Below are 26,073 nucleotides of genomic sequence, written 5' to 3'. Positions count from 1 at the left end.
GAGGCTACAAAAACTAAAAGATTTCTTAAAGCCACAAAATTAAAGGGTTTTATAGCTTCAGTCCATTACATAGAGGAAATTGAACATCCCGCTCTGACTTTTTCATGTGTAATTAATAAGACCCGTGAATAGACTCTTGACCTTTTAGCTCTAATTGCATATTGTGAATCATCTATTTTCCAATTACAACAGTGGCTATATTTAATTTACTGGCATAATTAGTACATTACATTTAATTTAAGGCAACAGCGCATGAGCTCTTAACAGATTGGTGAGGACATTGTATTCAGTTGCATATATTAACTTCATACCAATTCCTAGATTATAAATGCTATACTTGCTATATTTCCTCGTTTTATTAGCTTTATGTGGAATTCACGAGTATAAATGATTATGGAAAAAAGATCTTAGGCAACAGAGCAAATGTTATAAGAAAAAAAAAATAGATCTCAAAATATTTTATTGCTCTATTGTCAAATTAATTGTATCATCACTTATTATTTGCTTTAACTAATCAAAGAGAGCTTTTTGTTCTTTGGGCACACGGACATAATGTTAACATGATAAAAGGGAAACTGTTTGTCTTGTTTTATCTCTTGTCATTTTCAGAAGTTGCCTCTTCATCCATTTTGAGTCTCTAAGGAGGAAATAACTCCTTATATAGAAACTGTTCTTGAGATTACAAGAATTTGCTATAAACAGCAAGAAGGCCAGATCTCTAAACCATTTCATTAAGAATGAGTGCTGCCCTTAAAGCTGAACTCTGTAATAAATATCTAAAGTCAATATTCATTTCAGCAAGTCTTTATTTTTGTTCACACCTAGGGAAATTTAGTATAATTTTCATGACAAACATGTTTAAGTGTCTTTAAAAATCCAATACAGAGTGAGTCAGTTCCACTAAACAAGCACATGTATGTTGGCAAGTCATAAATGTAAAACAGTTGTGCTACTGTATGCTTTCTTTATTGCGTTTAAAATAAAGACATTGCATTACAGTTGTAGACATTGTAGGTAGTGTCCTACTGAAACTACTTTGTGAGATTACTCATTGTGCTTATAGATTTGGAGACCAGCAGGTTGTTCTGGGCAACAGGCTGCGAATTCACATCTTGGAGATACTTCACCATCACAGGGATCTGGGAGAAGTATGTCCGGGCAATAGCATGCTTGTGTTTAATGCTGGAGATAAACACGGCGGCATATGTCTACAAGGAATTGTAAAAAAATAAAAAAATAAATAAAATGCTTATGTAATGTAAAACAAACATTTATCTCAGATGCAACAACACAAATCAGAGTGCCTCATATGAGAGATATGAAGTATGACCGAGCAGAGAAAAAGAAAAATATTGATAGAACAGTAAAAAAAACACAACTTTAAATGATTAGATTAACATGTCTATCAGCATATAGCTTTAGCTTTTTTGTAAATAGAATCCAACCTTGTCTACTTGTTCTGCAAAGCATGAAATCCTATACACATCAGTACTATATATTATACACACTATTACAAACCAAGACAAACAAAAGCAACCTGAAGTTGATAGCCCTTATGAATCACAGCAATTTGTTCGCAGATGGGTGGCAAAATTGCCATGGCCCTAAGCTTCTAATAAACATTAATATATGTGAGCTGCAATCCAGAGAAAGGTACACAATGCATCTTGAAGCAAGGGATATCTCTAAACAAGACTGTTAAAGGTGACATGGTAACCCACTCTGCATCATTTTTAGGTTTTGTAGCCATTTCAGCATAGTATAAAATATTTTACATATTTTATTGGTTTAAAAGCATGTGTGTGTCTGTGTCCTACCTTCTCTATGCTTTCAACTTTGAGGTGAACAGCTGCCTCCGCTTTGGTAAGTAGGACACAATTCCAGGGGGTCCATTCACTATACCTGTCCCAGCGCACCATCAGCAGGTCAAGCAGATCCTTCCACGCACTCACTGCAGACTGAGCCCTCCATATCACGTCCACTAGATAGCGCATATCCCGTTCCTATGATAGAAATACACAGCTTAATGCAAGCATAAACAACTCCACATTTATCATTGCAAAATGATCACTAAAAATCTCTGAATGTACAGTATATGAGTGTGCCTGGATACCATATTATTACCATATTTTAATAGGATTTATCCTTATTATATCCTTATGTTCAAATGCCTGACTTACCTGAAGGAGGTAGGGGATCTTGGCGTCTGGATTGAGTTCTGATTCATCCTTGCGCAGGCGTTTGAGAATGTTTCTGTAATAGGTGAAATCTTCCCTGTGCCGAGCCTCATTGTCCAGCTGTTTGCAGTGACGGCAAAGACCCATCATGCGGGATGTTAATGTCAGGGGAAATTCAGAGCGGGGCAGGAATTTACTGCAGCCACGGCACAAATGATTTTTCTTTCTTAGCTGCTCTGGGTCTTGTGGCACCTAGCAAACAAGAAATGGAAAAACAGCTTATGCTCAATTTAGATATAAAACTATGAGTTTATTGATCAGTGTGGAATGATTTCTTGCTTAAATGTAATACTGTTCCTTGTTACCTTTTTGTCTGGCGTTATATCGCCCTAAATAGAGCTAAAGTTATCAGGTAATGTACACATTTTAGTTTGCAATGTGATAGCTGTTTGGTTAAGGTGTTCTCTTGAGGCTCCCAAATAGAATAGCAGTAAAGTGTGCACTCTATTGTCAGGAGATCATGAGCCAAAACAAAAGCTATTCAATGATCAGAAGTCAAGAGATCAAAATCTCTACAGGCAAACCTACATCTATAAGCTTGTGCATGTGGAAGAAAGAAGATAGCGCTTTCTTCCAAGTGTGTTATGCTGCTTTGTGATGTGTTATGGGCACAAGTTTGAAAAAATATATACAGTTGGATGGCTTCACATATCATGGAGGAGGCAAATGTTAACTTTGAGACTTGTTCTACGTCAGAAGAGGCTGGTAAGTGAAAATTAGCAGATGTCTATATTAAGAAGAAATGAGTGGAATGAAGAATGCTAGTTACTTATGTTACATTTTGTAAAATGTGTTTTCTGTATAAAATGTTCCTCCATTCTTTTATAAAATCCTATAATAATGACTAAATAGTAAACTTACACCGAAACTGTTCCAGTTCTAGTACCCTAAATGGTCTCTAGTTTGTTGCTCGAGAGAATCCTCCTATATTTCTGTCTATCACAGTGTCCCTTTGGGAAGGTAAAACCCTCAATGATTTTCTAAACTGTTATCCTGAGTTAAGTGAGGTGTAGCAGAAATGCTTTGTTTACCATCTGTACATGCTATTACACAGAATTCTACACCGCCCTGCCATTGAACAACTTTTACACTGTTTTTTTATTTTTTTATTTTAGATCTGACAGCAAACAAATAAGGAGCAGGACCTGATGTCTATACACAAAGTCAATTGCTATTTGAGTACCATTGAGTACTATGTGTTTAGGAAACACGTTTTACACCCACTGAATAAAAAAATTGGTGTATGCATAGGTCATAGGGAAGATTGTGGAAGGATGATGGATGCATTCAGTACATAAAATGTGATTTCTAATCTGTAGTAACAGTAAGCCACATCAGTACACACCCACAACAGTTTGGACACCTCAGGGTTGAAAGTAGGGTTTTTGATGTACTGAAGGAAGAGAGTGGCAATCCTCTTTCTTAGCCCCTCTAGGTTACGCTCCATTATGCCCCTTGTCAGCAGATCAGCTTCTCTGTCAATCAACTCCACAATCTCTTGTGTCAATTTACATGAATGCTCCTATAAACACAAAAATTTATTTATGGTACTCCATAAAGAGAGCAGAGATACAGCAGTACTCTCTTTCATTTCTAGCAGAATAAGAAGACTGCCCATTGTTGACCTTGACAGTATTTTTGAGTGTAGACAGCACATCAAGACGTTCCTCCTGGCTCAGATCGCTCATGGTAATGCTGCGATAGAGATCCCGAAGCTCTCTGGCCCTAATAGTGTGCGTCGTATCCATCTGGGTCATTGTCCCATCAGATGCTTGCCATTGCTTGGGGGCAGCACACTGCACCAAGCACAAACAAAAATGCAGTATAAAAACGTCTGCGTTGCTTCCTACTTGCTTAAACACTTTATTCTAAAACCATTTTATTAAAAAAATATAGAAGAGAATTGTACTGTGTGCATACTGCACACTTTGCCCTCAATACATTGTAAAAATGTAGGAACCTTGTTCAGGAACGCTTGCACTCCCTTCTCCTGGTTTCTCTTTTCTGCAGCTATTCGGTGGTGTTCTATAGATGCGAGAAACTGCGTCTCCTGCTCCAAAAGAGCGCAAAGAGCAGCTTTCCTTTCGGCTCCACACAGAGTGGCATTAATGCGCTCCAATTCTTCCTTTCTCCACTCTAGAACATAGTGGTATAAAAATTATAATCAGGATTATTCAGAAAACAATGATCTACAAAAAAAGTGTTGGTTCTAAGAAAAATGGGCAAAAATATGTGAAAATTTAACAAATATTACAAACAATTATTGTTTTTATGTCTAAGAAGAAACAAATTTTAATAAGTAATAATTGCCAGAGAATAACACACAAACTTTTGAAGAATAAAAAAAAGTAGCTTCATGTCTCTCATTAGAGGTCACTGAACTCTACTGTACAGTAAATCATACATATAGATTTAAAAACAATTGTTGAACAATTGTTGTGGGAAAAAAAATCAATTTTCTACAAAAATGTGTTATTCAGGGCTTGTTTAAACTAGTATTTATGGGGATTTTTTCAAAGACAGATGTAATCATGAATTCCACAAAGTTATTTCAACTCAAAAGATTAAGTATATCAATAAATAAAAGAATAACCCAAAACATAATACCAAATAAGAACAAAAACAGACGAACACGGAATCAGTGTTTTGGGATAGCAATTTTTAGTGCTGGATCTAAAACATGTATATGTTTACATAGTATAGTGTGATTTCATGGCATACATCTATTTTTTGTCATTTCCATTAAGGGTACTAATAAATATGAGTTGAGTGTACAAGGACAGTCTAAATTATTAATTCCCACAACAGACATGAACAATAGCAATAAACTAAAAAACTCAAACTTTTCTGGATTCCTCTCTGTATATCCATCTCTTTTACTCATTATTGCTGTGAATCCCCCCCCCCCCCCCCCCCCACACACACACATACATACACACACTCCTTCTTACTTTCTAATGCATTATAAAGCAGGGCAAAGTCTTCTTTTGTCTCTGGGTTAATTCTCCTATGGTACTCTGTTCTAATCTGCTCTTCTTTCTCCTCTTTCCATCTCCTTTTCTCCTGTTCAACCCAGGCCAGGCACAGCTCCTTATCCAGTCTCAGCTTGGTGGTCAGCCGTATGGCAAGCCAGCGCCTGATGTGTGCTTGAATAGTAATTACCTGAGAGCACACATTCAAGCCACTGGTTTAATCCAATCTCTGCCAAAATAATCACGTATATAAGCACATATTCACAGACCCACACATACAGCGTTAAGAAACCTGCTGTGGCATTCATCTGCACTGATGTATTTCCGGGTTGTGATGACTTTGTCCTCCATGTTGGATATGTAGCACCCAGGTTTAGTCATCTGAGTTGAACTGTTGGTAGTGCACTGCTCAGCCTTGGTCTTTACCTGCGATGTCTGTAGAAAAAAGAAATCACAAGCAAAGACAGCACAAATGAGTTTCACTGTCCTTAGCTAGCGACATGTACCAAGATCAGAATGACCCAGTCAAAGCTCTAACCATTCATATTTGTAGATTTAAAAATTCATTCTAATAATTTAGAGAAAACAGATGTGGGTTCATTAATTTCCTCATCAGAATCATCTTAATTATACTATATATTACATATATATATATATATATATATATATATATATATATATACAGTGAGGAAAATAAGTATTTGAACACCCTGCTATTTTGCAAGTTCTCCCACTTAGAAATCATGGAGGGGTCTGAAATTGTTATCGTAGGTGCATGTCCACTGTGAGAGACATAATCTTAAAAAAAAAATCCAGAAATCACAATGTATGATTTTTAAACTATTTATTTGTATGATACAGCTGCAAATAAGTATTTGAACACCTGAGAAAGTCAATGTTAATATTTGGTACAGTAGCCTTTGTTTGCAATTACAGAGGTCAAACGTTTCCTGTAGTTTTTCACCAGGTTTGCACACACTGCAGGAGGAATTTTGGCCCACTCCTCCACACAGATCTTCTCTAGATCAGTCAGGTTTCTAGCCTGTCGCTGAGAAACACAGAGTTTGAGCTCCCTCCAAAGATTCTTTATTGGGTTTAGGTCTGGAGACTGGCTAGGCCACGCCAGAACCTTGATATGCTTCTTACAGAGCCACTCCTTGGTTATCCTGGCTGTGTGCTTCGGGTCATTGTCATGTTGGAAGACCCAGCCTTGACCCATCTTCAAAGCTCTAACTGAGGGAAGGAGGTTGTTTCCCAAAATCTCGCAATACATGGTCCCGGTCATCCTCTCCTTAATACAGTGCAGTCGCCCTGTCCCATGTGCAGAAAAACACCCCCAAAGCATGATGCTACCACCCCCATGCTTCACAGTAGGGATGGTGTTCTTGGGATGGTACTCATCATTCTTCTTCCTCCAAACACATTTAGTGGAATTATGACCCAAAAGTTCTATTTTGGTCTCATCTGACCACATGACTTTCTCCCATGACTCCTCTGGATCATCCAAATGGTCATTGGCAAACTTAAGACGTGCCTGGACATGTGCTGGTTTAAGCAGGGGAACCTTCCATGCCATGCATGATTTCAAACCATGACATCTTAGTGTATTACCAACAGTAACCTTGGAAACGGTGGTCCCAGCTCTTTTCAGGTCATTGACCAGCTCCTCCCGTGTAGTTCTGGGCTGATTTCATACCTTCCTTAGGATCATTGAGACCCCACGAGGTGAGATCTTGCATGGAGCCCCAGTCCTAGGGAGATTGACAGTCATGTTTAGCTTCTTCCATTTTCTAATGATTGCTCCAACAGTGGACCTTTTTTTCACCAAGCTGCTTGGCAATTTCCCCGTAGCCCTTTCCAGCCTTGTGGAGGTGTACAATTTTGTCTCTAGTGTCTTTGGACAGCTCTTTGGTCTTGGCCATGTTAGTAGTTGGATTCTTACTGATTGTATGGGGTGGACAGGTGTCTTTATGCAGCTAACGACCTCAAACAGGTCCATCTAATTTAGGATAATAAATGTAGTGGAGGTGGACATTTTAAACGCCGACTAACAGGTCTTTGAGGGTCAGAATTCTAGCTGATAGACAGGTGTTCAAATACTTATTTGCAGCTGTATCATACAAATAAATAGTTAAAAAATCATACATTGTGATTTCTGGAATTTTTTTTTAGATTATGTCTCTCACAGTGTACATGCACCTACGATGGCAATTTCAGACCCCTCCATGATTTCTAAGTGGAAGAACTTGCAAAATAGCAGGGTGTTCAAATACTTATTTTCCTCACTGTATATATATATATATATATATTACTACATATTATATTAAACCTCTCCTTCTAGAAAAGGTTGTATCATAGAAGTTCATACCTGCATCATATTCAAGAAATATGTCCATCAAGATTTTAGCATGAAGCACAGAGATAGTGCTGATTAAACTGGATAAAAACCTACAGCTGGCCTCGGTTCAGGATTGTGTCTCCTTTCTTGTGTTGTTTGAACTTGGTGCAGGATCTGACACCATCATACTATTCTCCTTGATAGACTAGAAGTTGTTTTGGAGTTTTTGGATGGATCAGCACTCTCCTGGCTTACATCTTATTTGACTGATCGATTTGTAGGTGGAATGGTGAATTCTTAATGCATACAGTAAATTTTGGTGTGCTGCAAAGTTCTGTTATAGGCCCACTGCTTGTTTTTCTTTACATATGCTGACAGTGGGAAATCTTTGATTGTTTCAGCAAAGCCAGATGAGAGACACTAGTTTAATAAAGTTGAGAAATGTCTTAAAAACATAAAACACTGAATGCTTATTAACTTCCTTCTACTTAATTCTGGCAAGACAGATATACTAGTACTAGGATCGCATGCAGCTAAAAGTAAGCTTTCTGATTACATATTAACTTTGGCTGGCCTTTCTGTTTCATCATCCGCAGACCTCTGAGTGATTATTTACTCAAGTCTTCCATTTAAAGCATAACATAGATAATATTACTAAGGTAGCCTTCTTTCATCTCAGAAATATAGATATAATCTATTGCAATGTTTTTTTGTCTGGATGTTCCAGTAGATGCAAAAACCTCCAGTAGATATAAGCTCCTAGTAGTCCAAAATGTTGAAGCAGAGTCCTCATTAAAACCCTATTATAATACTTACTTAAGTCATAAACTAGACAAGAATGGACTAGAACAGACTGAACTAGAAGTAGAACAGTTAGATCTTACTGGAAGATCTGGCAATTTCACTACCCGAGCAAACCTCTGTTTTTTTTATGATCTGCCTGCCTACTATTATGAAAAGATACAGGCTATTTATTGGTACCTTGAATCGTAAAGGCTACAGCAGGGGGCAGATCTTTATAAAGTCCCACAGTTACGAAACAAAATTTCAATTAGTGTTCAGGCCTGAGGGGTTTACAGACATAGAGGATTTTGGGAAACTGTGATGTTTATATGCTTTTACTCTTCACTCGCATGTAAATAATATAAATAATAAATACAATACAAATAAAAATAAAATAATAAATACAAAAAAACTGAACTGCACTAAATTGTATATATATATACACACACACACACACACACACACACACACACACACACACACACACACACACACACACATTTACCGGCCACTTTATTAGGTACAACTGCTTGTTAACACAAATTTCTAATCAGTCAATCACATAGCAGCAACTCAATGCATTTAGGCATGTAGACATGGTCAAGACGATCTTCTGCAGTTCAAACCGAGCATCAGAATGGGAATAAAGGTGATTTAAGTGACTCTGAACGTGGCATGGTTGTTGGTGCCAGACGGGCTGGTCTGAGTATTTTAGAAACTGCTGATCTACTGGGATTTTCACACACGACCATCTCTAGGGCTTATGATGTCTACTTCCAGCAGGATAACGTGCCATGTCATAAAGCGCGAATCATCGTCTACAGTTTCACACACGAATAAAATATATATATATATACAATTTAGTGCAGTTCAGTTTTTTTGTATTTATTATTTTATTTTTATTTGTGTTGTATTTATTATTTATATTATTTACATGCGAGTGAAGAGTAAAAGCATCTAAACATCCCAGTTTCCCAAAATCCTCTATGTCTGTAAACCCCTCAGGCCTGAACACTAATTGAAATTTTTTTTTCGTAACTGTGGGACTTTTCTGATTAAAGATCTGATTAAAGTGGTAAAAGGAATTTCCCGTTCCACCACATCCCAAACGTGCTCTATTGGATTGAGATTTGGTGGCTGTGGTGGCCATTTGAGTACAGTAAACTCAATCCAATAGAGCACGTTTGGGATGTGATGGAACGGGAAATTCGCATCATGGATGTGCAGCCAACAAATCTGCAGCAACTGCGTGATGCTATCATGTCAATAAGGACCAAAATCTCTAAAGAATGTTTCCAGTACCTTGTGGAATCTATGCCAAAAAGGATTAAGGCAGTTCTGAAGGCAAAAGTGGGTCCAACCCAGAACTGGTAATGTGTACCTAATAAAGTGGCCAGTGAGTGTGTATGTATGTATGTATGTATGTATATATATATATATATATATATATATATATATATATATATATATATATAGAGAGAGAGAGAGAGAGAGAGAGAGAGAGAGAGAGAGAGAGAGAGAGAGAGAGAGAGAGAGAGAGAAAGAGAGATAGATAGATAGATAGATAGATAGATAGATAGATAGATAGATAGATAGATAGATAGATAGATAGATAGATAGATAGATAGAAAAGTATCAATTTTGGTTTTGGGGTTCCTTCGATTGAAAAATTCTATTGCATTTACCTGTGTGTCTCGGTTTAAAGTTTCCACCCCTCTATCAGGTCTACTTTTTGGCATAGTCTGTACTGCAGCATGGTAGAACTCAGTTTTTGTAACTTTTTGGCGATATCCTCCTAAGAAAGGGTCCTTTTGAGTGGTTCTTTCAATCTCGACTACCACATCTTGGTAAGAATCTGCATCTAAGGGTGGGAGGAGGTCAGATGCAGTCAGTGTAAGATAAAAAGAAACAGACTGAGAAAAACCAGTGTCTATTAGCTTCAGCCACAGAAACTCTTGTACAAAAGGAAATTATTTCGCAGTAGATGGAAGAGAAAAAGACAAAGCCAACCTGTCTGTACTCTCACAGTAATGACATCTGGCATGTTGCATTCCTGCTGAGGTTTAACTGGCTTGATAGGGTAATTTGCAGGATCTAATGAGCTCATCTCCAACTGGACTGTAGCATGCGGTTGCACTCCAAGGCTCATCAAGGTCTGGTGATCCTCTAAAGCATTACCTGACAACCAAACAGCAAAAGATCGATTTTATTTTTAAGATTCACTCAATTTTGTATGATCAGTCTGTAATATATAGATAACACATCAAGAGTGCTGATTTGAAGGTGATCACCATTGAGAGTTATCTGAATAAGTTCGGATGGTACCCGCAGTTCATTGGAAAAATTGTTTTTCAGGTCTTGAATGGTTAGGCCAATCATAAACGCCACAGTCATCATGTGTCCATCTGGCAAAAGCAAGATTTTAACTGGAAAGACATAATATTAAAAGAGTTAGGAGACAATATTTTAGTTTCTTGATGTCTATTTTGCTGTAACTGATTAGAGAATCAGCTCTACCAACATTACACATATACAGGTCTATAAAACTATATCCACCATTAATAGTTGTCAGTTTACACATGAATAAGATGAATGTTTTTTTTTTCACAAACAACAAAGGACCTAACATAAAATCAGTGCAAAGTTTCCCCATTGGTATGTTTATTGAAGACAAAAAAATACAATATAAGATAAAAAACAAAACAAAAGAAACTGTGGGCATATTCTGCAAAATCCAACAATCACATTATCACATTTATATCATGCAATACTATACCCACCCAAAACAGTGCAAAATCTACAGGAAAGTAGTTTGAAAAGCAGTTGCAAAAAATAAACGTATAACAGACATCAGGACGAATGATAAATGAGTGTATAGTTATACTGGAAAGATTCAAAATACTCTGGAGGCATCTATGAAAAAAGTATTAAAGCATATTTATATCATATGTATTGAATCACAGACCTTTCAGCTCAATACCAGTGCCTTTTTATAAACTATTTTTATATTTCTTGAACTTGTGACGTAGGATATGTAAGAGTCATTACATTTACTTATATTTGGTAGTATGTATTTTTAGTGTAGTTACATATTGAGTGATTTGAACTAGTTATGCTCACCTGTAGCAGTTGAGTTCCCAACATCATCAGCAGGGCTGATGATCTCCTGTTCTTGGGGACTAAATGTGTCCTGTCCCAGTATTTGAGACGGTGGACTCGGTTCTTTATCCTGATCTGAGCTGATATCCTCCTGGGTCTCATGGACAGCTGTCTGATTTCCAGCATCCTCATCAAGTGCAGTTTGTGTGTTAGTGGAGCTCCCGGGCGTGACCTGGTCTGGGCTCTGAACGTTTGGGTTTTCATCTTTCTCCATACTGGTACCGGACACAGTGGTGATATCAGGCTCTGACATAATTTTTTTTATGGAAAAAAATATATAAGCATATTAATGTTACATTTATTCTATCACAAACCTCTGACTTATATCAGCTCTTCAGTTCCAGTGTCTTAATATAAACTACATGACATTTCTTCTACTTGTTGAAATGAAGTAGGACATGTGAGTGTAATTACATTTACTTATATATGGACTGCAGTATGTCGGGTTTTTTTAGTGTAGTTACATATTGAGTGATTTGAACTAGTTATGCTCACCTGTAGCAGTTGAGTTCCCAACATCATCAGCAGGGCTGATGATCTCCTGTTCTTGGAGACTAAATGTGTCCTGTCCCAGTATTTGAGACGGTGGACTCGGTTCTTTATCCTGATCTGAGCTGATATCCTCCTGGGTCTCATGGACAGCTGTCTGATTTCCAGCATCCTCATCAAGTGCAGTTTGTGTGTTACTGCAGCTCCCGGGCGTGACCTGGTCTGGGCTCTGAACGTTTGGGTTTTCATCTTTCTCCATACTGGTACCTGACACAGTGGCGATATCAGGCTCTGACATAATAATTTTTTTATGGAAAAAAATATAAAAGCATATTAATGTTACATTTATTCTATCACAAACCTCTGACTTATATCAGCTCTTCAGTCTTACTATAAACTACATGACATTTCGTCTACTTGTTGTAATGAAGTAGGACATGTGAATGTAATTACATTTACTTATATATGGAACATGGACAGCAGTATGTCAAGTTTTTCAGTGTAGTTACATATTGAGTGATTTGAACTAGTTATGCTCACCTGTAGCAGTTGAGTTCCCAACATCATCAGCAGGGCTGATGATCTCCTGTTCTTGGGGACTAAATGTGTCCTGTCCCAGTATTTGAGACGGTGGACTCGGTTCTTTATCCTGATCTGAGCTGATATCCTCCTGGGTCTCATGGACAGCTGTTTGATTTCCAGCATCCTCATCAAGTGCAGTTTGTGTGTTAGGGGAGCTCCCAGGCGCGACCTGGTCTGGGCTCTGAACGTTTGGGTTTTCATCTTTCTCCATACTGGTTCTTGGACTCTTAAAATGCTTTAACGTAAGCTAGCTTTGGCTAATACGCTAATTTTACTTACTAGCTATTTAAAATCCTACTAAGCCACACAGGAAATAATGTTTCTAAGAAGCGAAATTTTTTTTGGCCGAACGCCCAAATAAAGCGAGACTCGACGCTGTAATGTTTGGTGGCTGCTATGGTAACCGCGCCGTCACGTGATTCATCCCCATGGAGAACTTATTATGGGCTACAACCAGAATGTAATAGAGTAATGATGGGAGGAAGATCGGATCATGTGAGTGACTTGGCTCTTTGAATCTCTTTCATCAAAACGAACGAATCTTTTTACGAGTCATTTAGTTCATCTTGCTCCTTTAAACCTCTAATTACCATCATAGCGTATATGGAAATCACCAGAAAAAAAAGGACAAAATTCGGACCAGAGAACTCATGAGATGAACTGCTCAATTCTCTTTTCTGTGTAATGCACTGTATAGTGTTTATGTAAGTCACGTGATAAAGAAACGAACGACACTCGGACTAGAAGAGTCGAGTGGTAAAAGTCTAAATTCTGTTTATTGTACGGAGATTTTGCGATGTTTTGCTAATGCACGTCAATAGATAATGAACGAATCACTCTTTGAGTCGACTCGTTCTAATGAGTCACGTTAAAGACTCGTTCAAAATGAACGAATCATCCATTAAAGACCTATCACTAAAGAGCAGTGATGTGCAGAGAGGTGACGAGCAGGTGAGGCACTGGACAGAGAGACCTGGATACTTTTGTAGTAGTTCCATTTGGAAATACTTTTTTAATTTGCTTTGATTGTTGTTCGGTGGCATCTATTAAACACGGACAGTATCATTTATGGATGATTCGTTCATTTTGAACGAGTCTTTCACGTGACTCAGTAGAACTTTTTGAGAGGAATACAGTAAATGATGGAAGAACCCAGCCATTAGGGGGGCACAAGCCAGTGCACTCTTAGTGCCGGTCCCAAGCCCGGGTAAATGGGGAGGGTTGCGTTAGGAAGGGCATCCAGCGTAAAACATGTGCCAAATCAAATATGCGGATCACAAATGAGAATTTCATACCGGATCGGTCGAGGCCCGGGTTAACAACGACTGCCACAGGTATCGTTAGCCGACAGGATACCGGTGAAAATGGGGCTACTGTTGGCCGAAGGAGGAGAAGGAGAGGAGGAAGACGTCTACAGAGACGGCAGGAAAAGGAGCAGTGTGGGAGAGTAGAGGTTCGGGTTGGAACATTAAATGTTGGTACTATGACTGGTAAAGGGAGAGAGGTAGCTGATATGATGGAGAGGAGAAAGGTAGATATGCTGTGTGTTCAGGAGACCAAGTGGAAAGGGAGAAAGGCCAGGAACAGTGGAGGTGGGTTTAAACTGTTTTATCATGGTGTGGATGGGAAGAGAAATGGTGTAGGGGTGATTCTAAAGGAAGAGTACAGTAAGAGTGTAGTGGAGGTGAAGAGAGTTTCTGATAGGGTGATGATTGTGAAGGTGGAAGTTGAAGGGATGATGATAAATGTCATCAGTGCCTATGCTCCACAAGTTGGCTGTGAGATGGAGGAGAAGGAAAGATTCTGGAGTGAATTAGATGAAGTGGTAGATGGTGTACCTAGGAAAGAACGATTGGTGATTGGGGCAGACTTTAATTGGCATGTAGGTGAAGGGAACAGAGGTGATGAGGAGGTGATGGGTAGGTATGGTTTTAACGAGAGGAATGTGGAAGGGCAGATGGTGGTAGATTTTGCTAAAAGGATGGAAATGGCATTGGTGAACACGTATTTTAAGAAGAAGGAGGATCATAGGGTGACGTATAAGAGTGGTGGAAGGTGCACACAGGTGGACTATGTTCTATGTAGGAGATGCAACCTGAAGAAGATTGGAGACTGTAAGGTGTTGGCGGGGGACAGTGTAGCTAGACAGCATCGGATGCTGGTCTGTAGGATGGTTTTGGAGGAAGAAGAAGAGGAGGAAAGTAAGGATCGAAAGAAGAATAAGATGGTGGAAACTGAAGGAGGAAGAGTGTAGTGTGAGGTTCAGGGAAGAGGTCAGACAGGGGCTTGGTGGTGGTAAAGAGGTGCCGGATAATTGGGCAACTACTGCAGGAGTGATGAGGGAGGCAGCTAGAAAAATACTTGGTGTGACATCTGGAAATAGAAAGCAAGACAAGGAGACGTTATGGTGGAATGAGGAAGTGCAGGAGAGCATTAGGGGAAAGAGGTTGGCAAAACAGAAGTGGGATCGACAGAGTGATGAGAAAAGTAGGCAGGAGTACAAGGAGATGCGGCAGCAGGTTAAAAGGGATGTGGCGAAAGCCAAGGAAAAGGCATATGAGGAGCTGTATAAGAGGTTGGACACTAAGGAAGGAGAAAAGGATTTATACCGATTGGCCAGGCAGAGGGACCGAGCTGGGAAGGATGTACTGCAAGTTAGAGCAATAAAGGATGGAGAGGGAAATGTGTTGACTAGTGAGGAGAGTGTGTTGAGAAGATGGAGGGAGTATTTTGAGCAGCTGATGAATGAGGAAAATCAGAGAGAGAGAGAAGGTTGGAGGATGTGGAGTTGGAGAAGCAGGATGTAGATAGGATTAGTAAGGAGGAAGTGAGAGCAGTGATTAAGAGGATGAAGAATGGAAAGTCGGTTGGACCAGATGACATACCGGTAGAAGCGTGGAGATGTTTAGGAGAGATGGCAGTGGAGTTTTTAACCAGATTGTTTAACAGGATTCTGGAAGGGGAGAGGATGCCTGAGAAATGGATAAGGAGTGTGCTGGTACCGATCTTTAAGCATAAAGGAGATGTGCAGACCTGCAGTAACTACAGGGGAATTAAGTTGATCAGTCACACCATGAAGTTATGGGAAAGAGTAGTGGAAGCCAGGCTGAGAGAAGAGGTGACCATCTGTGAGCAACAGTATGGTTTCATGCCGAGGAAGAGCACCACAGATGCCTTATTTGCTTTGAGGATGTTGATGGAGAATTATAGAGAAGGACAGAAGGAATTGCATTGTGTATTTGTGGATTTAGAGAAAGCGTACGACAGGGTGCTGAGAGAGGAGTTGTGGTATTGTATGAGGAAGTCAGGTGTGTCAGAGAAGTATGTGAGGGTGGTGCAGGACATGTATGAGGACAGTGTGACGGCAGTGAAGTGTGCAGTAGGTACGACAGACTGGTTCAGGGTGAAGGTTGGACTGCATCAAGGATCGGCCCTGAGCCCTTTCCTGTTTGCAGTGGTGATGGACAGGTTGACAGACGAGGTCAGACAGGAGTCTCCCTGGACTATGATGTTTGCAGATGATATTGTGATTTGTGGTGAGAGTAGAGAGCAGGTTGAGAAGAGCCTGGAAAGGTGGAGATATGCGCTGGAGAGAAGGGGAATGAAAGTCAGTAGGAGTAAGACAGAGTACATGTGTGTGAATGAGAGGGAGGACAGTGGAGTGATGCGGTTGCAGGGAGAAGAGGTGGAGAAGGTGGAGGAGTTCAGGTACCTGGGGTCAACAGTGCAAAGTAATGGAGTGTGTTAGAGAAGTAAAGAAAAGAGTGCAGGCAGGGTGGAGTGGGTGGAGAAGAGTAACAGGAGTGATTTGTGATAGTAGGGTATCTGCAAGAATGAAAGGGAAAGTTTATAGGACTGTGGTGAGACCTGCGATGTTGTATGGATTAGAGACAGTGGCATTGAGTAAAAGACAGGAGGTGGAGCTGGAGGTAGCAGAGCTGAAGATGTTAAGGTTTATGTTGGGAGTGACAAGAATGGACAAGATTAGAAATGAGTTTATTAGAGGGACAGCACATGTAGGATGTTTTGGTGACAAGGTGAGTGAGGCGAGATTTAAATGGTTTGGACATGTGCAGAGAAGGGACATGATTTATATTGGTAGAAAAATGCTGAAGATGGAGCCACCAGGTAGGAGGAAAAGAGGAAGGCCAAGGAGGAGGTTCATGGATGTGGTGAGGGAAGACATGCAGGTAGTTGGTGTGAAAGAGGCAGATGTAGAGGACAGGGTGGTATGGAGACGGATGATCCGCTGTGGCAACCCCTAATGGGAGCAGCTGAAAGAAGAAGAAGACAGTAAATGATGGAAGAAACCTGCTGTGCCGACGTACTTCTTGGGCCGATACATCTCTTCTTCTTCTTCTTCTTCTTCTTCTTCTTCTTCTTTCGGCTTTCTTCCATTAGGGGTCGCCACTGCGGATCATCCTTCTCCATACCCCTCTGTCCTCTACATCTGCCTCTGTCACACCAACTACCTGCATGTCTTCCCTCACCACATCCATAAACCTCCTCCTTTACCTTCCTCTTTTTCTCCCTCCTGGCTGCTCCATCCTCAGCATTCTCCTACTGATATACACCATGTGCCTTCTCTAAACATGTCCAAACCATCTCAATCTCACCTCCCTCACCTTGTCTCCAAAACGTCCTACATGCGCTGTCCCTCTAATAAACTAATTTCTAATCCTGTCCATCCTCATCACTCCCAACATAAACCTCAACATCTTCAGCTTTGCTACCTCCAGCTTCACCTCCTATCTTTTACTCAATGCCACCGTCTCAAACCATACAACATCGCAGGTCTCACCACAGTCCTAAAACTTTCCCTTTGACTCTTGCAGATGCATTTATCAAAAAAAAAATGTCAGAGTAGGTTTTTTTTTAAAGACAGACAGGCCAATGAGACATTTATTCGGCAGCTTCTATTGGTTCCTTCTTAATTGACATCGGGCGGAACCAATCACATCTTTAATCAACGCCCCTTTTGGGCTTTGCGCGAACGTGCAGCGTCTGTGCGTATCTGTCAAAATATTCAGATATATTCAGATATATTCAAAATATTCTTCAGAGATTTAGAAGAAACGCCAGGGAGGCGCAGAGAAATTGCGTGTCAAAATAACAGACATGATTTCTACCGAAGCAGGATCTTCATCGGCAGATGATGATAGTAGAGAAGATGAGTGTAAAGACTGTGGTAAGCAGAACACTAAGGCTATATAATAAGTGTATTTGTTTCTTTCTTTATTAAACAACTTTTTATCCATTTCGTATATAAGTGAGTTTACAGTGTATTTAATGCTATACTATGGAAAAACAGTGCAACAAATTATCATGTTTCTTCTCTTTCTCAACTTTTACTCTTTCCTACCTATTATTATATGGCTTTAGTGCTTTTATAGAATAGTATACATATTGAAGGGCATACACAGATGGGTAATATTTGTGATTATATTAAGTTGGCCCCCCGAAAATGCCAGGGCCGATTTTTTATCCCAGTCCAGCCTTTCCTTATTTGCACAGTATTTTTTAGAAGTAGTAAAAAATTAAAGGTTTATTAAAGTAAGACATTATAGCCATAATAAATCATAGTATTTTGGATACTTTAGTACATAAGAAGGCAAATACTTTTGTACTTTTACTCAGGTGAAAGTTTAAAGGGAGCACATGTCTCTCATGCTACCTTTTTATTAGAGTTTTCTCAATAGCAACAGGCCTAAATATCTTTTACACATATATTTGAAATAGATAAATAATAAGTAATCTATGGAAGGTGATGCCATGCAAATAATCGTATTTATAACAGAAACTCAAAGCACTTTTGTATGTCACTCTGGATCTCTGAAGGGCAGCTGCTAAATATCTACATAGGCTACATAGAGTATACTTGTGATATTCACACAGTTAATCCCAGGACATGTTAATTCCCTGTTCAGTGCAGTTCGAATGTGATCCTTGGTGATGCAAAACCTCAGTTTCTGTACTTCATTGTGCCTCGCCAGAAATTAAATCCAAACTCAGATTTTGACATTAAAAACAGAATCAAAGAGAATGGCATTATAATTTCACATTTCATGACATTTATTATTTTTTGGAATATAACAGGTGACACTTTGCCTCAAGTCATGTCAAGTCAAGTTTATTTCTATAGCACTTTTCACAACAGAAATTTCTGCCTCTCCTGACTTCACATATCTGGTAGAGTTAGAGCTTCTTTAGCTTCACAGTGCTTGACCCATTTGTAGCTCTTTAAACGGGCAACTAATAATAATAACACAATAAAATCAACAATAGGGGGAGTGGTGGCTCCAGCGGTTAAGGCGCTGGGTTTGCCGATCGGAAGGTCTGGGGTTCGAGCCCCGGTATTGCCAAGCTGCCACTCTTGGGCCCTTGAGCAAGGCCCTTAACCCTCTATGCTCCGGGGGTCCCTTACGAGGGAAATATCAAGGTCCGTGTCGTGGGGCCGCCTTCCTGTGGGCTCACCACCTGCAGGAGGGACTGTAAGGGACGGTGCTGTGAGGATTGGGCAGCAGCCTGCTTAGACTGCCCCTGCGACCCAAATTACAGATAAGCGGGAGAAAATGAATGAATTAATGAATGAAAATCAACAATACGTTTTATTATTCATTTCAGTAATATCTTGGTTATTTATTGAAACCTACAGAGCTGTTTTATGCCTGAGCTTTCTGCTTACAGAACACATTAAGTCCAAGTTAACACTGAACAGTTCATATTTGAACACTTGCTTCTGGGTAATCGTTTTTGTATTAATCTATTCAGGTAATTAGTGCAAAAGGCTAATAATGATGAGAAAACAGATAAATAGGTTTAATTTGATAAGGTGGGTCGGGGTTCCCCGGATGGGCTCAATTACCTCATATATTTCAACTAGACATACTTCTAAACAAAAACTTTTCAAACACAGTCATGCATTGTTCTGCTGCTGCATCATTAGCTGATAACAGAACTGCATTACTGCGCCGGTGTACCTAAAACTGAAACTTCTGTCCTGACAGTATTGTACTGTAAAGTTAAGATTCTACAGAAGGACATACTTGGCCAGATTGAGTTAGAACTGGAGTCCAGTAAACTTTGGTCATTTACCTAATAGAACCCTAAAACAAAATGCTGTGGAATTGTAGTAAGATTAACTACAACAGTGTTATGATCTGTAAAGGACATAGCTGGAAAGAAAAGCGTGACAAACTATTCAAGTAGGTTTTAGGAGTTGTGAGTACATAGAATCTCTGTGCTGTTTAAGATAGAGACTGAGAACAATGCAAATTGTATACACACACCAACACACGATAAACCACTGCTGCTTTTATACTATATTGTTACTGTTCCTTTTTTTTTACTTACTGTGCAGTTAGTTCTGTTACACAGTAATATACGAATATAAAAAAATTAACAAATTGATATGTTGCCAGCTGAAAATGAGCATGCATGCTAATAAGGACAACACTCAGTTTAATGTTATGCATATGCCTCCTGAAAGCAGGTGACAGCTAAAAATAGATGTGTGGTCAGAGTATCTCAGTGCATAGTCAGAGCTAAACCAAAAGCAGTACACAGCCTGTGATTTTACTGGAACTATATTCCATATTTTTCAAGGTGAGATTAGTATTTGTGCTTGCATATAAACAGGCTTAAAATAGTGTAGTGGATTGCACAATTGACTCCTCCAAATGTGTTTTAACTTGAGTTTGTAGCATAGACTATTTCAATGTCTGGTACTTCACTAGCAGCCACTTGTTCCTAGGGTAATAGGAGTTTATAAGTAGCTACGTCCCCTGTAAAGAAGTACTTCATTCATATTTAGTAATAGAATGTGCAGTGTAATTAATGCAATACAAAAACATCTTCAATGAACCAAAGTGAGCAGAAAGTTATGCAAAATTGCCACTGCAAAATCAAGCTTAAAATGTTTTAGATGCATCCTAGTAAATATTTTTTTAATGCCTTTATATTTTGCATGCTTCGAATAATACTGCAGCTTCTAAATAGACTGTATGTGGTGACCACACTTTAAAGTTCACTTTAAGTTCTGCAACCATTTATCTAATAAAATCTATGCATGTTTTAGAACCTAAAATTTAAGTGATATATATATATATATATATGTGTGTTATATCATATATAATACATATATTGTTATTTTATATATAATACATGTGATATTGTTATATATAATAAATGTTATTATATTGTACTGTTATATTTTAATATCATTTTACTTATTTATGCAATATTAAACTAATTAATTAAACTCATTTTCTCCCCTTTTTTATTCTTTATGGTGTGTGTTTAAAGAGATTTCACATTTGTGCAATCAGATTTTTTTTTAGTCAAAAGTAGAAAGAATTTCTGGAGCCTATAAGTAAATGTAAAATTGCACTTTTACAGAGTAAAAATAGGTTTGAATTTACATTTAAATATGTTTTCCATCAGTGTCAGTACAGACTGGGCCAGTTATTGTAAAATATAGCATTGTTGTTATTATTCATTCATTCATTCATTCATTTTCTCCCGCTTATCCGTAATTCGGGTCGCGGGGGCAGCAGTCTAAGCAGGCCCCCGCCTTCGACTGCTGCCCAATCCTCACAGCACCGTCCCTTACGGTCCCTCCTGCAGGTGGTGAGCCCACAGGATGTGTTGTTATTATTATTATCTTATTTCTTTTACTGAAACATATGTAGGTACACTATGTACACTGTACTTTATTATGCTCCTCTCAAACCCTGTTCTTATTTTTATCAGAGTAATGAACAGTACAGATGAAGTAGATGAGGATGACCAGCTTCTCAATTATGCCATCCAGCTGAGTCTTCAAGAGTCTTGGATCAATGATTTCCCAGCTAGGTGTGATGCAAAAAAAGAAAGAAAAAAAATCTTATATTTTTTTGTTAATACCAGCTTATTTCACTGTTGACAGTCACTTGTTTTATTCTTATACTATAGTGTGGAAAATCAGAAGATTTTTGATGCAATCAAAAGGGGTAAACACTATAAATTGCAGTGCATACCATTTTTGCAAACCGTGCCATCAACATAAAAATGTCACATCTAGCCAAATGCAGCAGCAGAACGCCTTTTATTCCCAGGTGATCTGTATACGCTGCAGGAGATGTCAGAATACCCGGCTGCATTTACTGAGGTGGATGCTAAAGGCTGGTACCCGCTACACAGGGCAGCAGTACAGCAGTCAGTACAAGTGCTGGAGAGAGTGATATATGGTGGGTGGTGCAAATGCATACTTGTGCATGGTCACTGGTCCAGATGTGACCACTGGATAGCTACAAAAAAAAAGACAGTAATGATTTCATAGCTTACTTTTATGGCAGCATCTTACAGGCTGACCCTTGATGAAGAAACAGCTGATAGAGAGACCCCCTTGACTCTGGCCACTCAAGCAGGATTGGTAGAGATTGTTTGCACTTTGCTGGATCATGGAGCATCGCCTCACAGAACCAATGGCAGGAATGAGTCTCCACTATTACTGGGTATTATTACTTCTGACTACTACTACTAACAGGCCAACATTACCATAAAAAACCTTCATAAATCATTGCAGTGGTATAAAATGATATACACACTTTTTCTTTGCAGCTGTAAGAACAGATTCTTATGAAATAGCATTAGCACTTATAGAACGAGGTGCACTGGTGAACCAGGTCTGTCTGAAGAAGTGGACAGCTGTGCATGAGGCTGCTAAATTGGGCTGGGTTGACATCCTAAAGCTTCTACTGCAGCACGGAGGTCACGTCTCAGAGACAGATCAGCATGGCGTGACCCCAATGGGTATCGCGGCAGAATACGCCCAGGCGGAAGTCCTAGATATCCTCATTCACAATGGTAAGGAGGAGTTGCATCATGCTTCAGTGCACATGTAATGTAGCTGTGATTATTGGCAGTTTTTTATGCAGAGTGACTGTTTTAACTTTTGTTTTGGGCTCCTTATCCAACATGATCTTTGCAGGAAGAAAAAACTAGGCAAGAGTAAAAAAGTTAATAACGTCATTTCTGTCATTTTGGTAAGAAATAGTTTCCTAAAATATAGCTCTCAATATAATGCATGCAAAAAACACAATTGTGGTCAAAATCTAATCAAAGGACTTGGAAGATCCATCGCAAAAGTGACAAAGTTAAATAAAAAAATCTTAAAATGTAAATGTGTTCTTTGCTTATACAACAGGTGGTGATGTAAATGCTCAGGCACCAAATGGAGACAGTGTTCTCTATGATGCTGCTGGTTCTGGTAATCCAGACTGTATTGACCTTCTTCTCCAAAATGGGGCCAATCCCAACATCGCCAACCTCTCCTCACAGCTCCCCATTCATCGAGCTGCTTATGAAGGGCACTACCTGTGAGTACAAGGCACGATTCTTACATTATACATTACTCAGTGAACCAAAATGTAATCATAAATGTGGTATAATGTATCGTTTCATATATATATATATAAAAATCAATAAAAAAATATTTTTAATCACTAAACATTTGTTTTACTAATGCACCAAGTCTCAAATCAAGCACCAAAATCTGCCATCATATAAACATCCGCCAATGAATCCTCCGGGGTCGCCAAACGCACCGGCACGATTTGTGGCTATTTTTCCTCATAACGCCGAAACAAACAGATAAGAGCAATACGTAATTCGGATCTGTGAAGGGTCTACTTTTATTTATATGCATTCATACAATAAAGAAAACAGACTGGGTGCGCTCTCTTCCGTCTCTGTCACCTCTCTTTACAGACACATAAACATAAAAACGTGAATCTCAGTGAACAATGCAAATAAAAACAAATATTCTCTGATTATGTAATCCGTATGAAAGTTAGAAGACATACAGTTTCTCTGGTATCACCTCATTAACCGTCCGTGTGGAAACATAGCAAAAGATTCTTGTGGTGTCCAGATGCATTACGTAATTTAAAATACCATAATTACATTTACAAGAACGTTTTGTCTTAATTCTCTTTGTTGAGTTTGGTTTTACCAATAATAAACACACATTCGCATAAAGCATCTACATTTGTTGTTCAAAAGAAAAAAAACTTGAAAAGTGTTAATTCAAGATACATTTGGAACAAAAAAAAAGTGCGATTGAATTGCAATTAATCACGAGTTAACTCAAGACAACCGTGCGATGAATCATGATTAAATATTTTACATACATTTTATATGTATATATAATAACATATATATAATAACATATGTTATATGTTACATGGCGCATAATATATGCGCCATGTGTTGTGGTGTGCATTTCTAACTTTAAATTTAACTTTAAACAATTTTTAAATGATTTTCTTTTAGCGCATTGAGGATGTTGGTACCTATAACCACAAGAAGAGCTCTGCGCCTTGCGGGTCAGAGTCCAGTTCACTCAGCAGCAGATGGTGGCCATGCACAATGTCTCGAGCTTCTACTGAAGAAAGGCTTTGATGTCAATTCTCTTCTTGACCAGCATATATCTGAAAATTATGGCGATATGAGGAAAAGCGCCTTGTTCTTCTGTGTTTCTAATGGAGATGTGACTTGTACTCAGTTGTTACTCAGAGCTGGGGCTAAACCTGACCTGGATCCTCTGAGCTGTCTCCTGGTGGCAGTGAGAGCTGGCAGATATGAGATAGTCAAGCTGCTTCTGGCTAATAGCGCTGATGTGAACTACTGCTTCACAGTGGTCAATGACACTCTTTTTCCGACCGCGCTACAGTATAGCCTCAGGGATGAGATGATGATGCGGATGCTACTTAATAGCGGCTACGATGCTGACAAATGCTTTGTCTGCCATCATGACTCAACATGGACTGACCGAAGTCATCATTCAGACCATTCAAACGACAAGATCCCAGTGAGTTTGGCATTAATTTCTTAAGAAAGATTGAGACTAGATGGTTCACTGTAAAATAAACCAGTTCTCAGGACTTTAATTTTCCTACAATAATGATGGCAGCTCTTATTTTCCTAAAAGTGCATTAATGTAATGTCTCTTGTGTAGTTTTGTGACTTCGTCAGTGTCTCATGGCTGGTGCAATATGCAGGAAAAGCTGTGCAGGTTCTTCTGGACTATGTCGGCCATGTCCTAATATGTTCAAAACTAAAAATGGTTCTGCAGAAGCATAAAGAATGGCCAGACATTTGTCACATTTTAGGTGAATAACCAAGACTGTAACAGCAACATAATGCACTTAGATGTTAACATGGAAGGTGATGTAGTGCAGCTCATGGTGCTCTTGTTTATGCATTTTTCCAGGAAACCCCCGGTCACTAAAGCACATGTGCAGATTTTTAATCAGAAGACAGATGACGCCAAGGAGACTGGGAGACCCAGGCATTATCAACTCTGCGCCATTCCCACCTTTACTAAAGAAGTACTTGATGTATAGGGAGCATGACCTGTATGGCAGCTTATGTGCAGATGAATGATCAGATTATATCAGGGAACAGAAAACCCCCCAAAACAAAACAGGAGCTCATACAATCTTGTAAAGATGATTTAAGGCAGAAAGCTTACCTCTCAAACCTGTTCAAAAGAGAGCGATTGCTCTGATAAACGATTTTAGCAATGTTAAACTGTCCTTCGATAGAAGTCATTTTGCATCTGTATAAAGTAAACAGAGTGAAATATTTCAGTCTTAAATTAGAAATTGTATTAATGGAGCATGCTTCAAAACGGAGCTTCCTGGTGCTATGATGAATGACCACATTGTTTCATGTGCATTTGAAGGTTTGTTCTTATAAGTACAGTAAATAATATTTTCACAAATACCAATGCTGTCCCCTGATTTTTTATGCTGGTTGCAAGTACAGTGGTCCCCGAAAAGCCGCAAATTTTGGACGCACCCCCGCAGATGTGCTTTCTGACCTCTGACACGAAGAACAGTGAGAAAATAAACTCAAATTCTCTCATAGCTTACAGAATAAAGTAATTATTCAGCAATAAAAAAGAAATTTGGTCCAGAGAATGAGAATATATTTTTTTGAAATTCATAAATAACCACAGTGATTTAATTAAATAAAATCCATTCGTATCACTGCATCATAAGCATCACAATTCATGTATGCATTCCCCTCTGAATGTACTGAAATGGCAAAGCTACATCGGGTTGAAATCACAAGATGGATATTAAGCAATAGATCAACTTTTTTTTTTTAAGTTTCAGTTTCATGTGGTAAACAACCTAGAATATGGCACCTTTGGTGGCAGACCACCCACAAGCAGATTTATATAAAGCCTAATATTTGTTTGCATATCTCATGCAAGCCCAAGCCAGGACATCACCTCCAGTGACCAATAGGCTGTATATTTTTATTCATGAGCAGATAATTTTTTTCTCCTCACTTTTGAAGATATCATCATGGATTTAGAATCTTTGTGGTTCATATATGTATTTCTTTGCAAATTCCATGCTGGCCTTGTGATTTTTACTGCTGGTGACCCCCTTAGGGAACAAAATATTCAATGGGTTTTGTTACAGGTCCGTTTTACATATTTAAATTTAGGGAGAATGTT

The 26,073-nt window shown here is 38.9% G+C and overlaps 2 protein-coding genes across 5 annotated transcripts; one reads left to right on the top strand and one right to left on the bottom strand.

Moving 5' to 3' along the window:
* Nucleotides 1-947: 947 nt before the first annotated feature.
* Nucleotides 948-13,057, bottom strand: iqub (IQ motif and ubiquitin domain containing). Of its 2 annotated transcripts, XM_083545981.1 has the most exons (14): nucleotides 12,519-13,057; nucleotides 11,985-12,269; nucleotides 11,451-11,735; nucleotides 10,622-10,756; nucleotides 10,341-10,508; nucleotides 10,016-10,191; nucleotides 5,489-5,644; nucleotides 5,189-5,399; nucleotides 4,198-4,373; nucleotides 3,863-4,033; nucleotides 3,583-3,759; nucleotides 2,181-2,429; nucleotides 1,818-2,003; nucleotides 948-1,208 (listed from the first exon to the last, which is right to left on the bottom strand). In XM_083545981.1, exons 1-14 carry the CDS (start codon nucleotides 12,769-12,771, stop codon nucleotides 1,032-1,034), a joined length of 2,805 nt encoding a protein of 934 aa, XP_083402107.1. In that variant the 5' UTR covers nucleotides 12,772-13,057; the 3' UTR covers nucleotides 948-1,031. The 2 variants fall into 2 exon arrangements, with proteins under 2 accessions (XP_083402107.1, XP_083402108.1); XM_083545982.1 differs by lacking the exon at nucleotides 11,985-12,269 and having other exon boundaries at nucleotides 12,519-12,901.
* On the top strand, nucleotides 13,026-25,328 carry asb15a (ankyrin repeat and SOCS box containing 15a). 3 transcript variants are annotated; one of them, XM_083546016.1, is made up of 11 exons: nucleotides 13,301-13,316; nucleotides 17,695-17,748; nucleotides 21,312-21,413; nucleotides 21,513-21,550; nucleotides 21,656-21,787; nucleotides 21,896-22,054; nucleotides 22,161-22,406; nucleotides 22,747-22,918; nucleotides 23,874-24,411; nucleotides 24,559-24,712; nucleotides 24,814-25,328. In XM_083546016.1, exons 3-11 carry the CDS (start codon nucleotides 21,316-21,318, stop codon nucleotides 24,984-24,986), a joined length of 1,710 nt encoding a protein of 569 aa, XP_083402142.1. In that variant the 5' UTR covers nucleotides 13,301-13,316; nucleotides 17,695-17,748; nucleotides 21,312-21,315; the 3' UTR covers nucleotides 24,987-25,328. The 3 variants fall into 3 exon arrangements, with proteins under 3 accessions (XP_083402141.1, XP_083402142.1, XP_083402140.1); XM_083546015.1 differs by lacking the exon at nucleotides 17,695-17,748 and having other exon boundaries at nucleotides 13,026-13,316; XM_083546014.1 differs by lacking the exons at nucleotides 13,301-13,316; nucleotides 17,695-17,748 and adding an exon at nucleotides 20,104-20,165.
* Nucleotides 25,329-26,073: the final 745 nt, after the last annotated feature.

Source organism: Silurus aristotelis (assembly GCF_946808225.1).
Source record: "Silurus aristotelis genome assembly, chromosome: 7".
NCBI lineage: Eukaryota > Metazoa > Chordata > Actinopteri > Siluriformes > Siluridae > Silurus > Silurus aristotelis.
This window is presented reverse-complemented; position numbering and strand designations above follow the sequence as displayed.

What these genes read in the sequence shown, in the direction of transcription:
- iqub (XM_083545981.1), bottom strand. Translation starts at nt 12,771, where the DNA reads ATGGAGAAAGATGAAAACCCAAACGTTCAGAGCCCAGACCAGGTCGCG. An exon ending in TATTCAGATAACTCTCAATG is followed by an intron (nt 10,509 to 10,621) that starts GTGATCACCTTC and finishes TTTGGTTGTCAG; the next exon opens with GTAATGCTTTAGAGGATCAC. An exon ending in ACAGCAGGTTTCTTAACGCT is followed by an intron (nt 5,400 to 5,488) that starts GTATGTGTGGGT and finishes GTGTGCTCTCAG; the next exon opens with GTAATTACTATTCAAGCACA.
- asb15a (XM_083546015.1), top strand. Translation starts at nt 21,316, where the DNA reads ATGAACAGTACAGATGAAGTAGATGAGGATGACCAGCTTCTCAATTAT. An exon ending in GCTTATGAAGGGCACTACCT is followed by an intron (nt 22,919 to 23,873) that starts GTGAGTACAAGG and finishes ATTTTCTTTTAG; the next exon opens with CGCATTGAGGATGTTGGTAC. An exon ending in AGACATTTGTCACATTTTAG is followed by an intron (nt 24,713 to 24,813) that starts GTGAATAACCAA and finishes GCATTTTTCCAG; the next exon opens with GAAACCCCCGGTCACTAAAG.